The sequence below is a fragment of the Pogoniulus pusillus genome, chromosome 13 (genome assembly GCF_015220805.1).
Source record: "Pogoniulus pusillus isolate bPogPus1 chromosome 13, bPogPus1.pri, whole genome shotgun sequence".
In the NCBI taxonomy this organism is placed as follows: domain Eukaryota; kingdom Metazoa; phylum Chordata; class Aves; order Piciformes; family Lybiidae; genus Pogoniulus; species Pogoniulus pusillus.
Window position 1 is genome coordinate 31,593,258 of NC_087276.1, and position 26,610 is coordinate 31,619,867.

Consider the following 26,610-nt stretch of genomic DNA (forward strand, 5'->3'; position numbering starts at 1 on the left):
AGGGCTTTTTCTGCCCCAGAAGCAAATCTGCTCACTGGCTCACAGTGACCTGTTCAGCTTTAATGGAACAGATACTGCGCATTAGACACTCAACAACTCATTGTCCTCACTCCAGCTGGGAGGTAGCCTCAGAAACTTTGCCATGAATATAAACTCAAATTTTAAAATGAATCATAGAATCACAGAATCAAGCAGGTTGGAAGAGACCTCCAAGCTCAGTCAGTCCAACCTATCCCCCAGCCCTAGCCAATCAACCAGACCATGGCACTAAGTGCCCCATCCAGTCTTGTCTTGAACACCTCCAGTGCACTGCCTTTCCCTCTGCCCCTCTCAGTGCCCCAGGGAGACAAGTGTCATCATACTTGGCAGGACACTTGACATGCACTGTGTAGAGCAGGGCAGCGTGGGACAGTGGGATGATGAGAATACAGTAGCCAACCCCTACTTCATTCCCTGTTTTCCTAGAACTGTAATGTACTTGGTAGTTTGGATTACAGTTTGTGAACCACTGGCTAAATGCTCTGAATTACACCTATGGTTTGCTTCTGCCTCTGCAGTCCCCATGCAGGGGACCTGGACATCTGGCCTTGAGTGTCCAAATTGCACTTCAATTCAGGTTGCCTAAAGCAGGCAGCAAGAAACCTCCCTTCCTGTTATCACTGCTAGTGATCTTCTACCCATCTTCGCCCTGTTCCTCTCCTCCACATAACATTTCCTTTTCTGCCTTGGCATAGTTTAGTCCTAGGGCATCCTGCTGGTCCTTGGCAGCTCTCCCGTGTCTGTACAATAAGCATGGAGCACTTGGCTTTAACACACTCAGCCATATGGTAAGAAACTCAGAATTGCCATTTAGAGGAAGAATAAACAGAGTCTGGCTGTGAAGGACGTAGGAGGAAGGAGACTCTGGTGGAGCAAGTGAACCTGATTTCTCCAAATGATTTATCCCTCAGATTCCCTTGGTTTTCCTTTTCTTTTTTCCCCTTTCTTTAAGTAGACAAACACTTGAAGGCAATCTTGAACCTGCTGAAGGCAGAGCTGAGCAGTGCAAACCAGAGAGAAGAGACGCAGGTTTGGATGACCGGAGGGGCAGGAGGAGCAAGAGAGAATAAAGAACAGGAGATTTTAGACTTCCCACTGAAATAGCTTTGGGAGCCTTGTTTAGATGGAAATAGCCCAAACTTCCCAGCACACTCGGCGTGCCCAGGTAGGATCTGATCTCTGATAGATCCAGGTTTAGGAAAGGTCATGGGATGAGTGTTTTGAAACAATGCACTTCTGTCAGCTCTGCACATCAGAGTGCAGCAGCGAAGCAAACACTTGCTCTGGATTTGACTTGCACGCACAGGCTGCAGGTCAAAATTAATCAATGAATGGGAGCAGAAAGATACATCAACCAGCTGCATATGCTGCTTTTTATCAACAGAGCAGCTCTGCTGGCAGCTCTACCCTGATTTTTTTTTTACTTTGAATTGTAATAATGAATTTTGAGAGTCCTGATCTAGGAACAAATACGTTTTGCTCTGATTATTCAGAAGAGAAGCAAGTGGTTCCCTCTGTGACACCGGGAACCAAAAGCAGTGTTTCCATGCGGTGCTGCTCGCTGGAGTGACGTGCAGCTAAGTCATCAGTCAGGAGATGCAGTGCCTGCTGCCCTGCCCATGCTCTCAGCACACAAGGTTTCAGTGGTGGCCATGCTGCTGCCAGCTTTGTGCAAATGATTTTTAGAGTGACAGACACTGCACACAAGCCCCTGGCCAGGCTTTGGTGTGAGTGACTGCGTGGACTGCAGTTTCTACATCTGGAACAGATGAGACAGAGGGAGCTGAGGCGTTAGCAAGCCAACAATATGCAAGGTGACATGAAATACATCAGTCATTCAGAAAGCTTCTGCAGTAGCAAGTTTTTTCCAGGGTAATCTTCCTGACAAGAGCTATAGTGAGGGGTTATTTTTTTTTTACTTTTGGGAAGGGCTGGGGGAGACAGGGTAAGGGAGGATGAAATGTTAAATAAATCCCTAATCAAACATACTCCTCTCTTCTGCTGACAACTCCTGGCCAAGACCAGTGCATGTTTGATTTTCAGTGTTCAGACAATGCAGCAACACTGGTCCTGTCTCTTAGAAGACTTCTGGCAGCTTCTGCATAGTTTACAAGTTACAGAAACTGTTCTTTTAGAAGTTAGAATTCTTCCCTCATACTCTTGCAAGGCCTTCGTTTGGCAGAGAGAAATACAGTTAAATAATAAAGTGATGGGAAACTGACAGCAGCTGGGAATCAAAGCTAAATGACAACTGCCTGTACAGAGCACAGCAGTGCCACTGAGACAGAAAGCCTTAACCCCTCCAAACAACAGGAATCTGCATTGCAAATGCAATTCTAACTAGAGTGGAGTGTTAGTGTCTGCCCCTGCAACTCATTTTATTCTTTACCTTCATGTCTCAGACATCTGGAGATAATACATCACATCACCAGAAGCACATCACTGCCCAGGCCTTTTGTCTGGGCAGTATTGTTCTCAAGATTGCTATTTCATTCTTACAGGTGATTCTAGTCACCATATAAAGGACCAAGGCTCTTTAACAGAAACTACTTCAGTGGAGTCATTCCAGAGTCAGAGAGTTTTGTCTTCGCACACGTGGGCTCCTAAGTCTGAGACACTTAACTGCCAGAGGGCTCTTGCATTATCGGTAAAGCAGCAAGGTTGCTGGCCACATGCCAGACATTCCACCCAGTTTATGCCCCACCGCTGAAGCTACCAAAGAACTGGGAATTCATTAGCTTCCAGGAGATGAGCCAGTAACAGCTGCATTTAGAAGCAGGTTGCCTCCAATTTTAAAGTGTATTGGTTCTGCACATGGTGTCACAATTTATCACTGCCTGTTAGCTAACAACAGCAGTAGGTTGGTGGGGGTTCAGTTTCTGCTTAAGAAATGATGCTACCAAACGTCAGAAGAACTGGGTAAGTTAGCTCTTCTGCCGAGGAATGCGCAGCACCGAGCTCCTGTGGAGCAAGATAAGGGCTGCATTAGCTCCCAGCAGTTGTCTGGTGGTGTTTGCATTACAGAAGCAGCACAGTTATGCTGGAAGGTAAATGCCTGACTCAGTTTATTTACTGCCTTGTCGGGAAGAAGAACTTCTGAAAACTTAATAGGCTGATTCGTGTATCTAGCAAATTTAAGATGTCTGAAGCTATGAATATTAATACTGGGCAGATGGAAACACTTGAGCACAGCAAGAAGAATGGTAAAGATATTCATAGCAACAGCCTTGGTTTGATCTTACTGAGCAAGGAAACAGGTGTGGCTACAAACCCTCCTCTCTTCTCCTAGCCTAGAGTCCTCAGCAGTGGCTGAAGACCCAAGCACTTGAACAATGCCTGTGCCACTGCAAACTCCTGCTGGCAGCTTGACAAAGACCTCTGCATTTGGACAGTTCAGCCACAACAACCCCAAGCAGCGCTATAGGCTGGGGACTGAGTGGCCGGAGAGCAGCCAGGAGGAAAGGGACCTGGGAGTACTGACAGACAGTAAGCTGAAGATGAGCCAGCAGTGTGCCCAGGTGGCCAAGAGAGCCAATGGCATCCTGGCCTGCATCAGGAGCAGTGTGGCCAGTAGGACAAGGGAGGTTATTCTTCCCCTGTACTCAGCACTGGTCAGACCACACCTTGAGTACTGTGTCCAGTTCTGGGCCCCTCAATTCAAGAAAGATGTTGAGGTGCTGGAACATGTCCAGAGAAGGGCAACAAAGCTGGTGAGGGGCCTGGAGCACAAATCCTATGAGGAGAGGTTGAGGGAGCTGGGCCTGTTTAGCCTGGAGAGGAGGAGGCTCAGGGGTGATCTTATTACTGTCTACAACTACCTGAAGGGGCATTGTAGCCAGATGGGGGGTGGCCTCTTCTCCCAGGCAACCAGCAATAGAACAAGGGGACACAGTCTCAAGTTGTGCCAGGGTAGGTATAGGCTGGATGTTAGGAGGAAGTTCTTCACAGAGAGAGTGATTGGCATTGGAATGGGCTGCCCAGGGAGGTGGTGGAGGCACCGTCCCTGGGGGTCTTCAAGAAAAGCCTGGATGAGGCACTTAGTGCCATGGTCTGGTTGACTGGATAGGGCTGGGTGCTAGGTTGGACTGGATGATCTTGGAGGTCTCTTCCAACCTGGTTGATTCTATGATTCTATGAAGGAAGAAAATGGTTTGTTCCTAAAACGTGCCAGCGTGGGCCTGATGGTGGAGTTACTGGGAGCACCATATCCATAGACATTGAACTGGTGTGTACTGAGGAGGTTTTGACAGCTGTCAGGCAGCTACCAGGCAAAAGTGAATGCCCAGCCTGATGGTGTGTCAGGTGAGCTCTGGCCTAGGGTAATTGTGTCTAATTGAGCATTGTGTATGTTAATGCTTTTCTGGTTAAACACACAGACTTTGTCAAGGCAGCAGTTTAGACATCAGCAACTCTCTATGAGCAAGTGTGAATGGGAGGCAGCAAACAAGGTCCACTTTTCTTTCTGTTTCTAACTGATGGGTTTCTGATGGCTCTCAGATTACTGAGTCTGAAGTTCTCTGGATTCTGAGATATGCATATTTTAAGGATATAAATAGCCTTTTGGTCAAAGTGGCTGCTTCACAGACTGGCTACAGACGTTTCCACCTGTCTTCATGTAACAACTCCTCCTGATTTAGTAGCTATAAAATCCCTTCCTTTTCTCCTTTCCGACCCAGTGCTACTTCATTTCTCTGGGCAGCAGTGACAGCCCACACGGGGAGGACAGCTGTGTTATTCCTGTTCCAACCAAAGAGACCTTACCTTGTTTGATAGGCTGCTGATTGGAAAAGGTGAGAGGAGTAACGAGGAATTTGGTTTCAGCTACTTGCACCCAGTGGTGCAGAATCTTTATGGTCCAGACACCAGGCCGCAGGGGCAGGTTCAGAGGTGGTTTGTAGTGAGTGAACTCGGCGCTGGACTCGATGAGGATGTCGTACGTTGCGGCGATGATGTTGACGGGATCCACCCAGATGACGGTGACGGTGACGTTGGGGCCCTTCCCCCACTTCTGCATGCCCACTGGCTCGTCCGTCGGCCCCAGCAGCCCCCCGAAATTCCGGAACAGCCTCTCCTTGGCGTCCCACTCGGTGCCAATCTGAAACCAAGACCACAAGGCTGCCGGCACCGTCTCCGCAAGCACCTGGGGCCCTCACGCCAAGTAAGGGCTCCCAAGGCACAGCAGTGACAGACTCTCTCTAACACATCTATAGAGGCTGGCAGCAGCACCACGCGAGATCAGAAGCCGTACACCAACTGTGAGAATTCTGACTGCCAAGCCTGTTTTTAAGGCCCAGCTGTCCACTGCTGGTTGAAGTTTTCTTTATGTTCAGAGTAAGTCAACAGACTACAGCAGCTGTTCTTTTTCTCCACATGCAAGCAGCCAATAAAGGACCAAGCCTAGAAAGTGAACACTGCCTGTGCACAAAGAAACACAGGACTCATCACCTCCTGGGTCAAGACAATGTATTGCACACTTGAGAGGCAGATGCTTCAGTAGGTATCTACCCAGCTGCTGTCGAGATCAAGGAAGAGGCTTTTGCTGACTTTAGGACATCAGGGCCTCTACTAAAACTTCCCTCCGAGATGCTGTGTCCTAGCCCTCCTTTCCTGTATGGTGTGGGAAGTTAGTTCTGGTAAACTCTCTTCTTACTGCCTCAACGGTGCCATTGTTTATTTATTCCCCAATTAATAGTGAGGCAGCTGATACACAATCTAGTGTAAATATTTAATGGATGTTTCTTTTCCCTAGCAGCTTCCATATTTCAGTGCTCTTCATACGAGCTGCGACGGTTTACCCACAACCCACAGCCGACACTAAGGTGCAAGCTGCGGCCGTTAACAGTCGCACGCTACTGAGAAGAAGCATCCCTGAACAGGCAGTGTCAAATGCAGCAAGTGGCCTTCCCAGGCCAGCTGAAAGACTTTCAACTGTCCCAGCACTAAATCTAGCACGTGTTTTTGGGGCTGACCACTAATGCACCATTCTGCCAGCTCTCAAGAAGGCAGCCTGGTGACCTACGGCTTTGAAGGCTGCACCTCAGCTTCTGGAGGAAGTGCCCACCTCACTTGGCTCGTGAGATCCTGCTCTCAGGATCTCAGATCAGAAAGATTTGAGGGACTTCACTTCAAGTGAATAACTGAAGAATTCCTTGGCTTGTTTTGGCAAGCAGACATCTGACATCATTCATATATTTAGTACCAGATAGCCTGCTACTAAAACCCTTCGTGTTCCTTCAGGTCTTCTTTTGCCTTAATCTCCAAAGAAAGAACATGGAGGCCCTAGGAGTTGATTTGTTCCCCATATGGAGATTCTCTCAAGCGGTCCCTGGAGGGCCATGCACACACAGACAGGATCCCCTCTTTCACCAGATGTGACTACTGAAGATTTCCCCAGCGCAGAGCTGCCTCTCACCTTTGCCTCACATGGGCACGGTCAGAACCTCCTTTGCTGAAGGCATACCAAGTAACTGCAGCATACCAAATAATGGTGCTCGTTTGCTTCAGAGAGTTTGCTTGCAGATTTCATCTCTTTTCATCAGCCTAAGTGGTTCCAAGAGAATGCCAAACATCCTCCTAAATCCCTAAAACCTAACAATTACCTGATGCCTACTGCCTCTGATACCTGTACTGGACACTGTCCAGTCCTAAATCCCTGCTAAATAAATCACTGTGGTTGGTAGACAAATTGCAGGAAGACTGCAAGCAAAAAGCTACCAGGCCAGCAGAATAAAACCATACTGCCCTAAATCCATCTGTCGCCACAGGAACTCCTCCTGCAGCACTGTGGCGCTGCACTACGCCTGACAAAAGGAGCCTGCCGGTGCTCTGCCATGCGGGCAGCAGGGCCGCTGGTACTTCAGAGGTGTCTCACCTAGCACACGAGCTAAGCACAGCAGGCAGCACAGCCCAAACATCAGAGCCAGCAGTGACTGTCTGCAGGAGCTGTCAGCACGGACCCACTGAGTATGTATGGAAGTAAGCACAGAAAGAATATTTCCTGACCAGATCTTATTATCTACTCTGCCAACCTTCACTGAGTGCAGCCACGTCACACCTACCAGAGCTCAAGGGACCTGGAATAAAAGCCACAACCTGTGAAATAAACCCATCCCCTCCTGGGCAAAGAAAAGCTTGTAAGGAAGCCATTTCCACCACATTTGATATTTTTTACTGAAGAACTTCAATGATTTGTCTCTCTTTAGTCTCTCAGCATTGGGAAATCAGAAAGTTACAATCCCCATGCTCGGCTCGCCAAGTGATGCTGCTCTAACAGCAGACGTTGAGATGTGCTGCATGCCTTACAGGACAAGCAGGTTCTGTAGGGACAGCATTTCAAAGGGAATTTTACTGAGGGCATTAGTGGAGACTTGTACCTCTTCCCTTGCACTCTGCACAGCCCAGGTCCCAGGACTGACTTGCCTGGTTTGTGTGGCCAAGAGACACTTCAACCCTCTCTAATATTTTGCAGAGCACTTTAAACATGGTAAGTCAGCTTTGACTTTCAAATGGAATCCACAAGATGTGGGATGGAATCAAACTGTAATGAATACCTGATAAATTATGAAGAGATGTGGCACAGAAACTAACATTTTCCACACCATTATTTTAATCACCATGATTTTGGGCTTCAAGAGCAGGCACCGTGCATGGGGTGCATTTGGAAACAGGGAAGTGTCTCACTGGCTGAAAATTCCTGGCTTCTATCTCTGCTCAGCCCCAAGATAAAATTTTCCCAAGATAAATTATGCCTTGATTATGGGTTTGTGTCTCATTGCTCACCACAAACAGGACCATTAGGTTCACACAATACACGCTAATTGCCTGCCACCTAGTTTATTTTATTCTCTGTGATGAATCACAAGGCTTAACAAGGCCAGAAATGAACTTAGTGTTCAGCTGATATATGGTGAGCTGAGACTTCTAGTACTGCACAGCACATCAATCTGCCACCCTCCATGTGAAGGTTGCCACGAACCCAGGCTGGTAGTAGCCATCCTGTGTGCATTGTGACAAGACAGTTCTGGGAGGTGTGGGAGTTTCATGCTTGGAAATCATCTCTCTTGGGTTTCTTGCAAGTCTATTTCATTTTACTCAGCCCCAGACTGAGTGCAGGAGCCAGGTGCCACCGGCACGCTGCCACTAACCCTCTCAGCTTAGTTTTTCCCACTTGCCTTTGCATGGTCTGTGGAGAAATCTGCTACCTGAGAAGCAAAGTCTGTGAAGTAAAGCAAAGGAGCAGAGGGCAGGAGGGGCTGACTGGAGAGATCTTATTGTGTCCCTTGCAATTTCGGTTGTGATCAGAGTCACAAACACACCTGGGAGTGCATTTGATGTGGCTCCTTCTGCTGACCCCATTGGCGTCAGCTGGGGGAGGGAAGAAAGCTCCCAGCTGAAAAAGCCCCATTCAGTTTTAAACTTGTCAGATCATGGGGGAGAAAGATGCTGCAAGAACCAACAGTCCTATGTCCCAGCAAGCACAAAGCTCAGTTTTCTTTTCTGGTACTCAACCTGGGAATGCTGATAGCCTCATCCTAGCTGAACTGCTAAGTTTGTTCTAAGCTGGCTAGACTTTGACCAAGAAGTGGCACTTTAATAAGCAGCAGCAGATCAGAGGCTTTCCAGCCACAGCAAAGCTGAAGAGGCTGATGCTGGATTTATATCAGAATAACTGGGAGAATAATTTGGCTCAGAGGCAGAAATACCTGCAGGCCAAGGGAAGGCAGAAAGTAAAATCAACAATCAAGAAATGATTAAATGGTTTACTTTGCACCTTCTGGCCTTTTAAAATATGAATCAGCTATGACAGAAGAGACAATTTAAGAGCTTAGGTGAGAAAAATACAGTGAAAAGTAGTAAGCAGTGTCAAAGCTCTTTTCATTATGTGTTGCTTCTCAGATAGAAGGAAATGTTTCCCCAGCTCACCAGTGATTAAACCCTCCCCATGCTCTGCACTCAGCTTCACTGCAGCAGCAGCTCCTGCAGGGCTGCTTGCACACCATCTGTGGCCCATGAGGCTGTGAAGAGCAGCTCATTAGTCTCGTGGAATCTGGGGATGTCCCTGCAGAGTGACACACTCCACAGAGCTGCGGGCACAGCGCAGTGAAGAGGTCACCCACGTGCCACCACCTCCTCTGTCAGAGGGGGCCCACACTGGGCACTGCTGCTGCAGGACACCTGTCAATCAGGCTCCTGCTTGCTGTGAAACTAGTTATTTGGGAAGAAATGTATAGTGGGGGGGTGGTGGGGGACCTGGCAAGTGGCCAGCAAGTAAATTCTGGTCCTGAGTCTGTTTCCTCCCCACAACTCTGAGTTCTAGGATGCTAAAATCAGTCTATTTCTTTTCACCACACAATCAGGAAAACGCTCCTCCTGCTGCCAGCCTGGCTCTGTCTAAAGCAGGACCCAGAGTAGGTATCAGGATGAAAGTAAGACTAAAAGTACCAAATAAACAGCAGAAATACTCCCCCAGATCCCGAGAATGAAAGCCTCTGTGACCATTTATCACCGCATGAAATGGCAAGCATGGGACCAGAGGCGCTGATAAACGGCACACGCTCCCCATCCATCTCCTTAACGGCACATTAGTGTCACGCACTCGCCACACACACCCAAACGCCGAAGCCTACCTGGGCACTTCTTAATTGCCCAAGAAGATGGTAATTTATGGACTTGGCCATAATGACTGGAACACATTGCTTCAATCCATTTTATACCTTAATTGAAATTTGTGGCTTAACAAGAAAAATCATGAAATGAAGTGCTCAGACAGTTCTATCTTGAAAACAGGACGCAGATGTCAGGTTCTATTAGTGGTCAACTTTCCTGATAGATTTTAGGGTACTTTTTTACACTCTACGTCAGATCCTGAGGTAAATTCCTAGGAGAAACAGCAGGGCTTGTGGGAAGTCTCTGCCACCACTGTGACAGTTTTGGCTTCCATGTTACAACAGCACTGTGTTGCTCCTCAGTGGGCTAGTGCCTGACTATCACCGATTTGGGGAGGGGTTTTTCAGCACTTACCACATTTGCAGTTGGAGCTACAGAACCATGGCATTTTCCCCAGGCATCTCTCACAGCACCCACGACTACCACAATCACAAAACTTTTAAGTTACTGAGCCCCCTTCGCAACAGTCAATGCCTTTGATTTGTCCTTAAGAAAGAAAAGTCACTCAAGAGTAACATAAGAACTGAGGGTTGACCACAGATCTGGCAGCAGTATCTCCTTCAAGGAAGACAGCTTGCACTGTGCTAGTTTGAGCCTAGCTGGGACATTTTAGTGAGAGGAATTAGATGCTGGGCTGTGAAATGGAAACAATGGTGATGTCTGCTGCACTCAGAGGCTTGCTGAGATGTATAAAATCAAGGACACAAGCATAGATAACAGAGTTGCTCTCTGGCTCTGGCTGCCTGCGCTTCTCTCCCTGCCCTGCTGTCTGTGTAACTAATCCTTCTGCTTCCTAACCCTCCTGGTCGATTCTCCAAACTCCCCTTGAATGTAAGGCAAAGTCTGGGACAAGGTAGAGGGGTGGGAAGGAGGTGGAAGGGTGGTTGGGAGCCCCTCCTGGGGACTCTGGTTTCTGGGAGCGCTGCTGTGTTTCTGTATCACCTTTTTAACTTGCCTATTTCTATATATATTGTAAATACCTGCTTGTATCTTGTGCTGAGCTGTAAATACAAAGCTTCATTCTAATTCCAGCTTGGCTGAGTCTAGTCTGGGCGATTTTCTTAAGTGTGAGGGGGCAGGGAACATCCAAACCATCACAGCTAGAGAACCACTCTCACCTGAAAATTACAGGGGAAGAGAGTTCCCAAAGGCTGCCGAATTCATACACAAATGTCCCAGAGAGTGACAGCATTTGGCATAGGTGGCTAGAAGTACTTACCTCAGAGAACTGCAGCCTCCCAAAATCACTTGGGGGACTTGCAATCTTAAAGACCTTCTTTGGCATCACCCACGTTTCCAGCGTCTCCAGTTTACTGACAGCCAGATTGGTCGCATGGTGCCTGATGAGGAAGCCTTGGAAACGGTCAGCGAGGAAGTAAAGGTGGACAGAAACTGGATGGCCCATAGGGTAGTATCTGTAAAGCAGCATATGCTCATCAGTTACACCAGAGAGACATGAAATCTCCATTTTCTTGGAGCTAATGGTTTAAGAAGCATCATTTCAACTAGAAAATTCACCACTGTACACGAAGAGATTTCCAGTGTGTTCATGACTCATTATTAAACATTCTTAGGCTGTTCTGACTACCCTGGAACATAAAGACTGTCACCAAGAATATATGCTCATCTGCAGCACCTTCACAGCTCCAAGCTCTTTAGAAGACACCTCTACTTATCAGAAAACTCCCCTCCTTCCCCACTTCCTCTGGGTAAACTGTGCCAGGCAGATACAAACCTCGCTACGCTGCAGCACTGTTGCTAACATCAGTGATGTTCAAGGAACGTGCCCACTGCTCCGAATCGAGTGGCTTTCGGCAGGGTTCGTCCCCAGAGATGCCTGACCAGGGCAGTGCCTGCCTTGCTCGCTGCGGACCAGCTGCAGGTGGGGACAGCAGAGGGTGCTGCAAGGCTGGGCACACACCAGTTGCTGCCCTGCTCTATTCCCCACAGAGAGCTGATCCCCAGCACGCTGCAGGGCACTGCAGCACAGGATCCAGTCCCCGTTTTAGGTCTCCTTTATTTTACAACACAAAGTTCACATTCCTTAAAGACTTGAGGTTGCTTTTGCCAGGGATCTTTTCCTCCTGAGTAAAAGCAAACTGAAAAGATCAAACACACAGGAAGACCTCTCACTGGGAGATTTGGAATCCTTCAACTACAGTTTGGATTTAAAGACATTGTAGTCCTGGCTTCTAACCTGATCTAGTTCAAGATGGGCCTGCTTACTACAGGGGTGCTTGGACACAATGACCTTTGAGGGTCCCTTTCAACCTGGTGCACTCTGTGATTCAAATAATTCAAAGTTATGGCCAGTTGTTGGCTACAGTCTGAGAAACCTCTGTGATGAGGTTAGTGTCTGTATGCATAAATAATTAAAGGCAGGTTATTCATAGCTCTGAAACCAAATATTGTGCTACCTGACGGCACTGATGTTAAATGTGAAACAACACACTTACAACCAACCACTCACACACCTTATCAGTCAAGTCAGCCAAGTCAGCCTCCTGATGCAAGTTGTTACACCAAGACACAAGCACCAAGAAGAGCAAACCAAGAAGGACTTTCCATTACATGAAACAAGCAACACCCAGAAGGGAGTCTCTAGGGCTTCAGAAATAAACATAATGAGAAGGGGTGCAAATGGGGCCAGCAGTGCTGTGCTGAGGAAAAACACTGCAGCAACAATCTGACTTCTGTTCCTAGTACTAAGGCCTCCTGTTTTATATTTGTGCAGCAGCAAATATTTACAATATCCTTGAAATAGTCTGAGTAAACTGTCTCTTGGCAGCACTGAGAAAAAAGGCTGAGAGATGGAGAGAGGCATTAATGTTGCTTCCCCTGAAGATGCTGATCCGCACTTGAATTCAGTAGCTGAGCAGTTTGCAGGAGGCATGGCTGGCTAGGAAAGTAAGGCAGCTTCTCCTAGAAAAGTCCCCTGGGCAGTGGCAGCGTGGGACAGACTCCAAACGTGCCTCTCAGTGCCTGCAGCAGTGAGAAATGCCTTGGAGTGGTGACTGCAGCATCAGCTAACGTCGTGCTGCTGTCAGCCCCAACAGCAAAGGGAATGCTGCTGAGGTGCTCAGCCCAAATGCACCCCTGCCAGCACTGTGCCAGAGACATGCAGAAACACAGGAGGGCAAGAGTACCTAGGCATACACCTAGGAAGACAACACAGCACCAAGAGAGAAGAGATGTGAAGAGCAAACCCGAGGCTTAGCCACTGTCCTCTGATTTAAACTGGATGCTGACTGCCAGTGTGCTGAGGGGGCTCAGGCAAGTACGAAAGGGAAGCCTCCACTCCATGTCACTGTGACTCCTCTCCACACTGTTCCGTGAGGCTCCAGCCTGCCATAAAGCAGCCATGGTTCACCCTAGAGACAGCTGCAATCAGCAGCAGGTGCTGTGGCTTCCCTATCTGTAACCTGAGCAAGCTTGAAAAGCACCTTGAGCTCCTGTGCAGTGAGAGGCTCCCCAGAAACAAAATCGATTATTGATATAAATCATCATCAGCACTGGCCAAAGGAAGAAGCACTAAAGAGTGTCCAATTATTTCAATGCCAGCTATACTTGGCTCCCATCTTCTCTGCTGGCTTTACTTTGCAGGATAAATGATCCAGGACTTCTTTAGGTTTGCCTTTATTTCATACAAGAAAGTTATGTTACTAGTGATTATTTCAATCTAATTGTTATTGATTCTCTATTGCTTTGCACTGGTAACCTCTACTGACAAAGCTGTAATAGGAATCTGGATCACTTATTGCCACATCTTTCTTAATGGGACACTGCTCAGCAGAGTAGGAAGGTCAAGGCACATTTGGTTCCTTCTTGAGGACACAGGAGGGACAAAGTCCACCTGTCAAAGTGCAAGGAGTGTCTTCAGTATTTGCTGGCCTAGGCTGTGTGTGTTTTCTATTAGGATAAAAACCAGGCAAGGTCTAAAAAATACATTCTGAAGAAGAATTAAGATGCTGTGAAGTAAGATTTTAGAAGATGAACATTTTCTGCTTTGATCGTAAACAGCTTCAGATGTTTGCAGGCAGACAACATCTACCATGAAGAAAGCCTTTTCTGTGCAAGTCTAACCTAGGAATTCTTTCTTCACATCCCTTTCAGACTGAAAAAGGAATCCAGAATATAGGGTAGTTCCTCTTGAAGGCACATATTTGAGAGAGCTTTATTTACACTCCCTCTCTCTATTTATACACACATTTTATTTGATGCTAATGGAGCCACCAGTTGCCACACTTTCAGCACAGACAGCTGCACCAAGCAGGCAAACTGAGCTCCAGCAAGTATCACAAAATGGAATCAGAATCAGTCAGGGTTGGAAGGGACCACAAGGACCATCTAGTTCCAGCCCCCCTGCCATGGGCAGGGACACCCTACCCTGGATCAGGCTGGCCACAGCCTCATCCAGCCTGGCCTTAAACACTTCAAACACCTTCAGATACTGTAAGGCCACAAGAAGGTCACCTGGGAGCCTCCACTTCTCCAGACTGCACAGCCCAAACTCTTTCAGTCTGTCCTCACAGCAGAGCTTCTGCAGCCCTCTCAGCATCCTCATGGCCCTTCTCTGGACACTCTCCAGCATCTCCACAGCCCTTTTGTTATAGGGGCTCCAGAGCTGGATGCAGTACTCCAGGTGGGCTCTCAGCAGAGCAGAGTAGAGGGGGAGAATCACCTCCCTGGCCCTGCTGGCCACACTTCTCCTGATGCAGCCCAGGCTCTGCTTGGCTTTCTGGGCTGCAAGTGCACACTGCTGGCTCCTGTTGAGCTTCTCATCCACCAGCACCCCCAAGTCCCTCTCCTCAGGGCTGCTCTCCAGCCACTCACTGCCCAGCCTGGATTGGTGCTTGGCATTGCCTCAACCCAGATGCAGGAGCCTGCACTTGGTCTTGTTGAAGCTTATGAAGTTGGCTTGTGCCCACCTCTGCAGCCTCTCCAGGTCCCTCTGGATGGATCCCTGCCCTCCAGCCTGGCTGCTGCACCACACAGCTTGGTGTGGTCAGCAAACTTGCTGAGGCTGCACTCAATGCCTCTGTCCATGGCACCCACAAAGATGTTGAACAAGAGTGGTCCCAGGACTGATCCCTGAGGGGTTCTCTGTACTCCATGTATGCACCCAGAGGAAGAAACAATCAAGGACCATTGGTCTGACTGCATCCAGCTTCACTCTGAAGTCTTGTCCTTTGCTGTTGGTAAGCATAATAGAGGTGGACACAACCTCTGCTGCAGTCACATGGAGGGTTTTAGGAGCTGTGGGTATAATAGGCTTGCTGGAATTCATCAAGAAAATGCAGCAGTGGAGGTAGCACTGCCCAGCTGGATCCTGCCAGTCTTCATCAGGCTGGAGAGGAGCTCTGCTGAAGCGCGGCAAACAGGTCGCACTGTCAGCCCTGAATAGCCAAGCCTTTGTTATGGGCAGAGGTGCTCCTGGAAATGAGCAGCTGCTTGGCCCTGCTTGTTACAGCCTGCTCCAGCCAGCGGGTTCAGAGGAGGCCACCAAAATACTCAGGGGGTTGGAGTACCTCTCCTACAAGGATGGGCTGAGGGAGCTGGGCTGGTTCAGCCGGGAGAAGAGAAGGCTCTGGGCAGACCTAACAGCGGCCTGGCAGTAGCTGAAGGGGGCCTACAAGAAGGATGGAGAGAGACTGTTTACAGAGGGCTGCAGTGACAGGACAAGGGCGATGGCCTCAAACTGGAGCAGAGCAGATTTAGATCGGATGTTAGGAACAGGTTCTTTACTGTGAGGGTGGTGGAACACTGCAGCAGGTTGCCCAGGGAGGTGGTTCAGGCCCACCCCCGCAGATATTCAAGGTGAGGCTGGGCAGGGCTCTGGGCAACCTGATCTAGCTGAGGACGCCCCTGCTGAGTGCAGACCTATGGAGGTCCCTTCCAACCATGCTGCGATGCTGTGAAGCTGATGAACCTCCACCAGCACTTGGCACCCTGGGCTGTGCCCCCTGGAGCCCCCAGAAAAGGCAAGAGAGGCTGAGACTGACCGGCAGCTGCTGTCCGCCGCGGCGTGGAAGGAGGCCTGTGCGCGGCGCAGGCCCAGGCGCGCGAAGGCGTGGTACATGGTGAGGGCCACGTCGCTGAGGCTCTGCAGGCCGTCGGGCTCCTCAAAGACGTTCTCCCAGTAGGCGCGCAGGCCGGGCGTGCCCGCCGGGTAGTTGCCGTACAGGTAGGCGTCCAGCTGGCCGATGATCTCCTGGTTCACCACGGCTTCAAACTTGCGGGCGAAGAAGGTCGGCCTGGCTGTCTGCTGTGGTGACAGAGAAGGAAAAGACACTGGGGTGAGTTCTCCCTTCCTGCCGGGACCTTTCGTCCTTAGCACGGGGCTGGAGCTGAGGGCCTGAGGACCTGGGCTGGTTCTGCCCATGGGCAAAGGTGACTCATAAGGTCACCTCTGTGACTCTGTCGCCGAGATTCGGGCCAGAGCTAGGTGATGGCTCAGTTTTCTGGGGGTGGTCATTGTGGGTTTCTCCCCAGCCCCTGCAGACTGGCAGGGCTTTCTGGAGAGCTGCTGCTTATCCTGCTGCAGACTTCCCTGGGGTTGGTGCTGGGGTGGCAGAGCCTCTCTTGGATAATGTCTCGTCTGCTCCTTCAGTTGGGTGCCTGTGTCAGTGACTGCAGCTGTGCTGGTAGGCAGCACAGCAGACCAAAGAAAAGACCTCTGTTTTGGAGCAGTCATCGCTTGGTGCTGCAGGGTAACACGCTCCCAGCCCACGCAGAGCCTCGACAAACGTGCTTTGTGCAGGGAAGCCTGAGGAGCTGCAGGGACAGACGCGCGGATCTGCTGACCTCCAAACAAGAGGCTGTTCATTCTGAGCGGAAGCTAGTGCAGGCCAGGCACAGCCTTGAGTCCAAGCGTACCCTTGAGCAGGAGGATGTGCTCCCCTGCCGCCCTGAGGAAACTGATTACACTTTTTAAGGCCGTCCCCAGGACCAGGAGGTAAACTGAAATATAATCATGTTGATCAACACAGCCACAAACCCTGCCTGGCCCTGTGCTATGCAAGCCTCTAGTAGACACTGCAGTCAACTCTGAAGCTTTTCTCAAAGACAGAAACCATTGCTTAGCAACGAGAGCTAGAAGCTTGGTGAAATCACAAAAGCACCTGAGATGGAACTTTGGAAACATCCCCTCCACAAGAAAGGACAGCCCAGTGAGAGACTTGCCAAGTTTTCCTCCTTGCTGGAACAGCAAATCTACCAATGCCACGAGTCCAAATTGCTGCTTTGTGGCCTTACCTCGCAGTAGTGAGTCTCAACTGCCAAAACACAGAACCACCAATCTTTTATTCTCCTGAAATTAAGAGCAGAGTTTCCTCCTCACCCAAAGCTCCCCCCTCCCAGGCCCTGCTGCAGTCAGGTGGCTCCACACTGCAGAGGGGAAGAGTTTCCTTGCAGGTCGCAGAGAAGGGAGCGATTCAGTTACCTGGAATCGGTGGAAGTCTGCTGGTTTGAAGTCGTTCGGTGAGCAGCCACACCAGTCAACAATGTGCTTGTACTGACACTTGCAACCCAGTTTGCGGTTCCAGTTCGTGATGCGCAAGTTGTTGTCCACCATGGACTCACAGTATGGGCTGTTCTCCAGAACAGTGTGAAAGAAAGACTGCAAGAAAGACAGAGCAGATCAGGACATTCTGCTCCTCAGACTTCATTTGCTCCTTCAGCTCGGCCCTTGGGCCTCAGCCTAATGCAGGTGACTGACTTGCTTTTGAGCTGGCAGAATTAGCAAGCTCGGTGGTTCTGCCACGTGTGAAAAGCACTCTGTGTGAGCACGCTCCACAGAGGATGGAAAGATCGCAGCACCCAACAGACACAGCCACGCTGCAGTGACACACAGCTGAGGCCTTGCAACAACAACCTGACACAGAACAACAGTGCTTCTGCATTAAGCAGCTTTGGGTGCTGGGAGCCCAAAGGACTCCGAGAGAGGTGCCAGTGCCAGCAACTGTTTGACTTCCAGCTCAGCCGTAAGAGCAGTTCTAAGAATTCCATTATTTGTCTGCTCTAAGTGACTCTCTGGTCCAGCACATTCAGGACTATTTTCCTGAGCACTTGGTTAATGACATATCTCAGGCTGTTTCCTAGGACAGTTCTCAAACCTCTACCATCACCCTGGCTACTATGAAAAACAGCCTCAGATAGCTCTTCTGCGGGTGTCTCTGTCCCCAGCACTTCCACACGCATCGCTAGTTGAGTGGCCTTGTTCTGAAGCACACAGCTCACCCCAGGCACCAGAAGGGCATTCTGCCTCCTGCAATTACATCTGGAATCGTAAGTCTTTATTTGCTGACTCAAGGCAGCAAGGAATTCCTATTGGGCTATCCTAATTATAACACCATAACATCAGCTATTACATCCATCCTGTGTAATGGGGACTGATTGAGCAGGGCAGCAGGGCAGTGGAGGCAGGGTGATTGTAAGAAACCAGCTACGTATCTTGCAATGAAAACCTTGCAGCAAGAAACTATAGAAATGATCAAATTTAGCCCCTTAAGAGAGGATTTCTGCAGCAGTGACTCCTCTTTAAAATCAGCAGTAGTAAGGCCTATAAATAACCAGCACAACATTAGCATGGCTGGCCCCCAAATAATCCCCCTACCCTTTTTAATGGTAAATGACAGCCCAGTGAATATGGATTTAATGCTTGAGCTGTTTGGTTAAACCCATAAAGGCATCCGTCCTCATTCAAGCGAGAGGGGAAAAAAAACCTACCCAATTACCCATTGCCCTGTGTCCTTTTATAATGATACAGAAATTTCTCTTAGATAATGGATGAAAAGGTTATCAGAGTTGAGAGAAAAGGTGATTTTTAACAGAACTGGGATTAAAGCAAGATTATTCAACACGTGTGCAGAATAATAAACCCCTATCAGAAGATGACAGTCGCTGTGCTCCACTGCAAGCTAATAAGCCTAGATTTGCAAGATCCTTTAAAACGGTCAGGAGCCACTACCGAGGAACAAAGTTACCATTTTAAAGACAGTCATTAGGTCTTTCTCGTGGTACTCTGGGAGCAGAGCCAGAGGAGCAAAGTACCTGTTGAGGCAGGTGTAGCACAGCCTGAGCAGCTGCCAGGCTCCGTGCACTCTGTCGATGCCGCACTGCTGTGCGCTGGGTGGAAGCCCATCTCGGTCTGACTGCCCTTCTGCATCACTTGTAGCCAGAGCCCTTCCCAAGTGATCTAAATGATTTGTGACTATGCCTTCCAGCTGAGTTTTGAATAGAACAATAAACCTCTGTTTGTCGGGGGGTTATTTTTAAAGAAAAGGGCTGGATAATAGTGAGGAAAGCTACTTAAGAAGACAATTCGCCATCTCTAATAGCCCTCAAAGGCTTTGTGAGGGAACAATTTGCAAGCAAAGGGTAGCTGGATTTTTGTTGCTCAGTAACAGATTAATAAGCTTAAAAGTATAAAACAAAGCTACTCAGGGCAAGAAGTCTCACAAACAAACCAAGCAACACAACAACCGCAGAAGTGGTTCTAATACTACAGGGCCTCGTGAGTAAAGCTCTCATTACCCACTGTGAGATGATCCAAAGCCCAACAAAATCAGGCCAAAGCCCCTCTGACTTCAGTAACCTTTGGGACGAGCACAAACACTGCCAGTTCGGACACAGAGAGGGAAGGCTTGGAACTCACGTACCTCAGCAGGGAGTAATGTGTAAGAGTAAAACCTCTTCATCTTTGTCACCAGATCGTCGTTAGAAAAAGTGACATACTCCACAAACTTCCTGTTCAGGAGAAACCAGTCTGACCCCCCATCAACTGCAATTCCTTCTGGGATCCTCCGGTCACCCAGGCGCCACATGTGGGTGTCACACTCCAGGAACAGCCGGTCCAGGCCTTGCTTTCTGATGAATCTGGGGGAATACAAAGCAGTCGTTGCAAGGCAATTCTCACTTCCTTAGCCTCACTAGCTCTATAAACAGAGAAGATACTTTCTCAAACAAACAAGAAAGGACGAAAAGGCCACTTGTCTATATTTGTGTTCTACCCAGAAGTAACGTGGAGAGGCTGAATAAATGAGGAGTCAGTGCTACGTTCAGTTAGAGAGACAAAGATCAACAGATTGCTTTCAAACATCATTTACACCTTCTGCTGCCCTAAGACAGACCTGTGCAAGGCACCAAAGCCCCTGACGTCCCTTAGCCCTTAAACCACTGCAGAAGAACCGTGCCATGAACAGGAAATAAACAGAGCCTGGTGACAGGCTTTGGGAAACAGCAAGCTATTCACAAAGGTAAAATGATCAGTTTTCTTCTAGGCGACTATGCCACGAACTTCTCTGCCGGGGTACAGCCACTGCAGAAGCAACACAAGCGTGCTGCTCTCTGCTGCAGAACCAGCACGGCTGCTCCACTCTCAAGCCTGTGGGGAACAGTCTTTTGTTACTGCTGAACCATGAATAAGAGGAGCAACTGCGGAACTCTAAAGCTAAGGAAATGAACTGAAACCAACATGGGAAGGAAAAAGGAGTAGGAAAATCAACCTGTGTTTGCAAACAGTGTGGACTGGATGCCCGCAGCCCTTTTGAGACCGTGTGCCCCAGGTTCTGTTTGTCATTCCATTTCCAGAACCGTTTCCCAGAAAGGGAAGCAGGGCAGCCACCAACTAGCAGAGGCCTTTGCAAGGGGGGCCGAGTGCTGCTAGCAGTGCTGAGTGGCTGTGCTGGATCCATCTTCTGAGCAGTACCAAACAGCAGCTGACCAGGCTGGTGGAGCAGCTATCCCCACAAGGCCACCCATCTGCCCGGATGCGAGAACTGCAGACTAACAGCAGCTGTGGCACCTCCAGTGAGCAGGACTGTAAGACCTGGGTTTCCTTCCTGAACAAGAGAGAGCTACACAGTGGAGTTTTCAGAAGCATTTTAGGCTAAGGAAGAAGGGATTTTAGTGGTCCCCAAACACATGTAACCACAGGATAGAGAAAGGATAGGAAAGCTAAGAAACCACTTCAAAGCTTTCTGGCCTGCTGCATCTGGAAATGTGAGTGTTAACCCCGTAGGCTAAGTCCCTGGTTACAGTTTTGTTCTGTATCAATCAAAGAACAGAGAGGCAATTATCAAATGGTGCATATTAATTTTCAAAAGGCCCATAAATGACTTGGGGGTCCACATCCTACTGATAGCTGTGGCTCTTCTCACAGTACGAGAAGAGCAGCTCCTCTGTTAACACAACTGTGCAGGAAATGCGTAGATGAGAGTGAAGGAATCTTTCTTTCCATGAACAAGTTTCTAATTTCATGTTCCATTATGAAGGATAATAGAAGAGTCCTGCAATTTTAATGCAGTGCTCTGGAATGTAATCTTCAAATTCAATATTTATGCAGCTATCTCCAAATCAAATATTAATGTGTCTGAAAGTTTGGTCATTTATTTATTTCCCTCAAAACTAAATGCTCATTGGAGTTAATTATGTTAAGAAAATAACAGAATTTTATGGACCATATATAGATAGGAGCACAAACTTCTTCTCCAGGAGATTATTTCTTGCAGCTGCTATCTCCACCAATGTACCACTCTTTATCCTCTTGTTGATGTAGAAGTTTGATGGCAATGGGAGCCCTCAAATCAAAAAAACCACCTGGCCAATTCAAAACCCCTCACAAACTCCCTTTCCTGGACACCATGAGAGGGTTCACCCAGCGCCAGAAAGCTCAGTTATACAGAACAGCTTTATCGACTGAAACTGGCAGCAGAACAGCATGGCCACAGTCAGGGGGAGAAGGTCCCAGCAGATCTGTGCTCTCAGCTTCACCATTTCCAGCACAGCTCACAGGCTCCTCTTTTCGCACCCCTACCCATGGGCTCCTCCTCTTTTTGCACCCCTACCCACAGGCTCCTTCTCCTTTTGCACCGGTACCCATGGGCTCCTCCTCTTTTGGCACCCATACCCACGGGCTCCTCCTCTTTTGGCACCCATACCCACAGGCTCCTCTTTCTGCACCCATACCCACGGGATCCTCTTTTTTGCACCCATACCCATGGGCTTCTCTTTTGGCACCCATGCAGAGTTCCACGACTTTTTTGAGCCACTGGCCCAGACAAGTTCACATGCAGTGAACTATGCCATTTCTTGGCAGCAGGAGCATTCTCACAGCAAATCTCAGTCCTAACATCCTATCCAAGGTTATCAGAAGGACTCTGAATGTATTTCCTGAGCACACTCCCTCCATGTTATTTTTATACCTTGTTAAGAAAAATCCAGTGCCTGCAGGAGGAGATCTGCCCACTGAGCACAGAGAGTTAACTGTGCAGACAGCTCCTGGCTGCCACCCCTCTAGGGAACTTCTCCGATCCTGCAGTGCACTAAAAGATTTATAAATGCATTTCAGATGAGACCCTGGAATTGTATAACACAGAAAGCATTTGTACAATGTTTAGCACAGGCTGCCACAACGCGGAGATAACCACACAGCTCAGCTCTGCTTCCGATGTATTTCAGCTGCTAATAAACACTCCTGCACAGTCACTTCATACCACTGAAAACCCCGGAGTCAAGTATCAGCCTTTGGGATAGTTCTCTGTGTACCACAGCAGCTCTGAGGCCTCTGCTCCGGATCGCTCACACTTAGGCCATGTGTAAGGTGGAGACTTTGCTGCTCTCTGCCTGCCAAAACCTCTGGAAGAATAAAGCTTGCTTCAGCCTCCGGAGCTATCAGATTGCTGATCGGTTGCTTAGCAGAAACGGACATTCAATGGATTTTGCATGCAAAGAATCTATTCCTAGGGTGAAAACATTCCTTCTTACATGTTTCCTATTTCTGGCTTCGTGCCTAGCAAACTTCCTGTTGCCATCTCACTGCTAACCAGGTCCACCATCATTACTCACTTCACCAGAAAAAGGACCAAAAACAGAAGTAAAATAACCCAGCAGTGAAACGACCACAAGTCAAAAGTCAATGTCATAGCAAGGATCTGTGGAGCTGCCCTAGCACCATATCCAGGCTCTCCTTAAAGTCTGTGGACAAACTGCATATTTCTTTGACTCTATTCCTCTTTTCACTCTCTTTACACAAAAAAATGAAGAAGTCAGCCAGTTTTGCTGGGAAAAGCCACGTAAATATTTTTAAGGCTATGAAAGGCTCTTGCCAGCAGTGTTTGCACAGGCACCTTGGAAACACTGGAGTCAAGTTGAGAAGCTTAAAACAATAATTTGCAATTTAGGTGACCAGGTAGAAAAGCACAGAATAGTAATTTGGCAATTCTGCAGCAGAATTTGTGAGTAGTCTCTGGGCTACAATAGATCTCCATAAACCAGTCACTGAATAATCCTTCGTAATAAGCAAGTTCATAAAACCTGCACGGAGCAGTTTCACTCCCTGCCTGCTGCAGGCCACAGATTCTGTCATCTGCTGACTATCTGATCAATTTCCAGCAGACCATGAGACACCTCTGACTTCATCCCATTGCCATGACTAACTCTGTTCTGTGAAGGGTGAAACAGCATTTAGTATACCTGAAATAATTAACACTTGCATACTTAGGCACACGTCCACACTGCACCAGAGAAAGATCAGTATGATCTTCTAGCATGTTTCCCAAGACTTCCTCTTGTCATGCCAAAAGCCTTCAGGGCTCACTCCCAGCTGCATCCAGATCTGGACCCTCAGTACAAGAAGGATGTGGAGATGCTGGAGAGTGTCCAGAGAAGACCCACGAGGATGCTCAGAGGGCTGCAGCAGCTCTGCTATGAGGAGAGACTGAGAGAGTTGGGGCTGTTCAGTCTGGAGAAGAGGAGGCTCTCAGGTGACCTTCTTGTGGCCTTCCAGGATCTGAAGAGGGCTACAAAAGAGCTGGGGAGGGACTTATTAGGCTCTCAGGGAGTGACAGGACTGGGGGGAATGGAGCAAAGCTGGAGGTTGGGAGAGTCAGAGTGGAGGTGAGGAGGAAGTTGTTGAGCATGAGAGTGGTGAGAGGCTGGAATGGGTTGTCCAGGGAGGTGGTGGTTGAGACCCCGCCCCTGGAGGTGTTCAAGGCCAGGCTGGATGGGGCTCTGGCCAGCCTGCTCCAGGGTAGGGTGTGCCTGGCCATGGCAGATTGGAACTGGATGACCCTTGTGGTCCCTTCCAACCCTGACTGATTCTATGATTCTAACTCCTGAAATAGAGCTGAAGCTTGAAAAGGAGAGGAATGTCACAAAGAAATAGCACCTACTTAGCCTGTCAGGATGAGAAAGGCTTCCTCCCAGTATGGCAGACAGCATGCAGAAAGTGCAGAATGCCCAACTGCTGCTGCTGCCAAAGGCTATGAAAAAACTCTCAGTTTAGAGAAAAACAACTGATGGAAAGAGAGGGAGAAAGAGAAACTGCAGCCTCCTTTCCAAGGCATTTACACTCCCACATCCTGAATGTAAATGTTAGGAGGTCAAAAGCAGGATTCTTCTTACGTTGGTTTTAGGTCCCTTACTCTGAAGAAAATCTTACAAACACACCAGCACCATAACAATCCACAGAAGTCATGCTCACCATTTCGAATATGCACCTGGGACAGTCTGGCCTTGTTTCTTTCATCCCAGCATCGAAGACAGCAATCACTGTTCAGGTCTCACACAACTACACCCAAACAACCATGTGGGAGAGCCACAGAAAGCATAGAATAACAGAATCAAGCAGGCTGGAAGAGATCTCAAAGATCACCCAGCCCAATCTAGCACCCAGCCCTGGCCAAGCACACAGACCATGGCACTAAGTGCCCCAGCCAGGCTTGGCGTCAACACCTCCAGGCACAGCAGCTCCACCACCTCCCTGGGCAGCCCATTCCAATGCCAATCACTCTCTCTGACAACAACTTCCTCCTAACATCCAGCCTAGACCTCCCCTGGCACAGCTTGAGACTGTGTCCCCTTGTTCTGTTGATGGGTGCCTGGCAGCAGAGCCCAACCCCACCTGGCTACAGCCTCCCTTCAGGTAGTTGCAGACAGCAATGAGCTCTGCCCTGAGTATACTCTGCTGCAGGCTGCACACCCCCAGCTCCCTCAGCCTCTCCTCACAGGGCTGTTCCCAGCCCATGGTATCTTTCTGGACATCCAACATCCACAGCACTTAGGTTATTGCACAGGAGACACTGCTGAAAGCCACTGAATACACTCATTTTATCTGATCATTCCAGCTCTCTGTGGACATAATTAGATTTTTCAAGCTTTACAACAGGTGTCTCATACTCTACAGAATTTGTTTCTGCTTCTTTCATAGGTAATTTTCTTAGTTGATTTATTTAATGCTTTAGTCATGTTACATCTTTGCATTATGCTTAGAAGAAATTCCTCATGGCTGTTTCTTCTGGTCTATCTTTTCCTAAGCAATAACTTCCACTGGTTATGAAAAAAATACTACTTTCTATTTTCTGGCAGTCTCTTTTTCAGGGGAAATCTTAACAAGCCTTTAATGCTTCTCAGCATTTCAGTGTTGCAAGTCAGAGATCAAATTCATCAAGTGTGTCCCCCCTAAAAAAAAACAAATCAAAAAGCCAAACCCACCCAAAACTCTAACCCAGTTCTCAGTTGCAGGAAACTTGCAGGGTCTATGTTTTGGAATAGGAATTGCCCTGTTTTGACAGCACTTCCATACAGTCTCTTGTGAGTCGTGAGGCTCAAGAGGGACTTCCAGAAGACTCTCCTGTGGCTTGCTTTCCACCACTCTCCACAGAATCACAGAATCAGTCAGGGTTGGAAGGGACCACAAGGATCAGCCAGTTCCAATCCTGCTGCCATGGGCAGGGACACCCTACCCTAGAGCAGGCTGCACACAGCCTCAGCCAGCCTGGCCTTAAACACCTCCAGGAAAGAGGCCTCAACCACCTCCTGGGCAACCCATTCCAGGCTCTCACCACTCTCATGCTGAACAACTTCTTCCTCACCTCCAGTCTGAATCTCCCTCTATCACTTACTTATGATACCTTTTAAGAAGCACTGTAACAGCTTTTATAAGGGCAAAAAGGGAATGGCTTCCTCTCAGGACGGGGAGACCATGTCCCACCTGCTTTTCTTTTTGTCTAAAGTCAGCAATGCAAGGAGAAGACTCTCAAGAATAGCATGCAGGGACGCAGCACACATTCACCTCAGCCAGACTCAGTGATACAAAGGCCGACATTTTGCCATCTCTTTGTCTCCAAGAAGTCTTCTCTGGAATATTTCTTGTCTCCTCATTTTCTCTCCTTTCCAAATGCTCACACTGGGGAAAAGTGTCTGACCTGGGAATGCTGCTGGGCCTGAGCAGCTGGGCTTGAAGCCATCTCATCTACACGATGGTGCTGCTGCAGCAGCTGCAGCACATTCTGCTGCTACTAGCAAGGCCAGCAGAGCACAGCTGCTGCAGAGCTCACAGGCACTGCAGAAGGACACCTTGGCTGTCCACCACACTGGGTGTTTCTACTGTGTTAACCTCTCAGGATCTGCATATTAGATGACTGAAGAAAGAAAAGGCAGTGGGGAATCACACTTCCCAAGTGATGGAGGGCAAGTGTGAGTCACTTCTATATATGGCAGATTTTCAAGCCACCAACCAGGATACTGACATCTGGGTAAAACAGGGCCAGGGTTAGCTGTCCAGCTTGAAGGGATGCTCCCTGACGTCAGTATTTTGTAAAATGGCTCAGGATCTCAGCTGCAAGGACACAAATGCTACTGTGTGTACCACTGAAAACAAAGTGTGCAGCTCAATGTTCTTAGATAGTGATAAACTCTCAGATTACTTCACTGATACCTCAGTTTTTGCCTTCTTCCTAACTCCTGCCCACCACATAAATTATAGCTACTTCAGGTGTCACTGTGCCTTCCTGAACCTGTGGATGGTCCTGTTTGTGTCCCAACCCAAACAATATCTTGTTTTGCCCCATGCCAAGACCTGTGGCTGGTTTTACCACATCTCCTACCACCTAAAGCATGTTTTTA

General features: G+C 48.5%; 1 protein-coding gene across 4 annotated transcripts in view; it reads right to left on the bottom strand.

Annotated features, from left to right (window-relative positions):
- Positions 1 to 26,610, bottom strand: part of XYLT1 (xylosyltransferase 1) — a 172,649-nt gene that overhangs the window by 11,221 nt on the left and 134,818 nt on the right. For all 4 annotated transcript variants that reach the window (XM_064153871.1, XM_064153870.1, XM_064153872.1 and 1 more), the window contains 5 exons: positions 19,365 to 19,581; positions 17,147 to 17,323; positions 15,708 to 15,970; positions 10,925 to 11,120; positions 4,801 to 5,134 (listed from right to left, as the gene is read on the bottom strand). In XM_064153871.1, the coding sequence (XP_064009941.1) occupies positions 4,801 to 5,134; positions 10,925 to 11,120; positions 15,708 to 15,970; positions 17,147 to 17,323; positions 19,365 to 19,581 (1,187 nt within the window). The remainder of the gene's footprint in view (positions 1 to 4,800; positions 5,135 to 10,924; positions 11,121 to 15,707; positions 15,971 to 17,146; positions 17,324 to 19,364; positions 19,582 to 26,610) is intronic.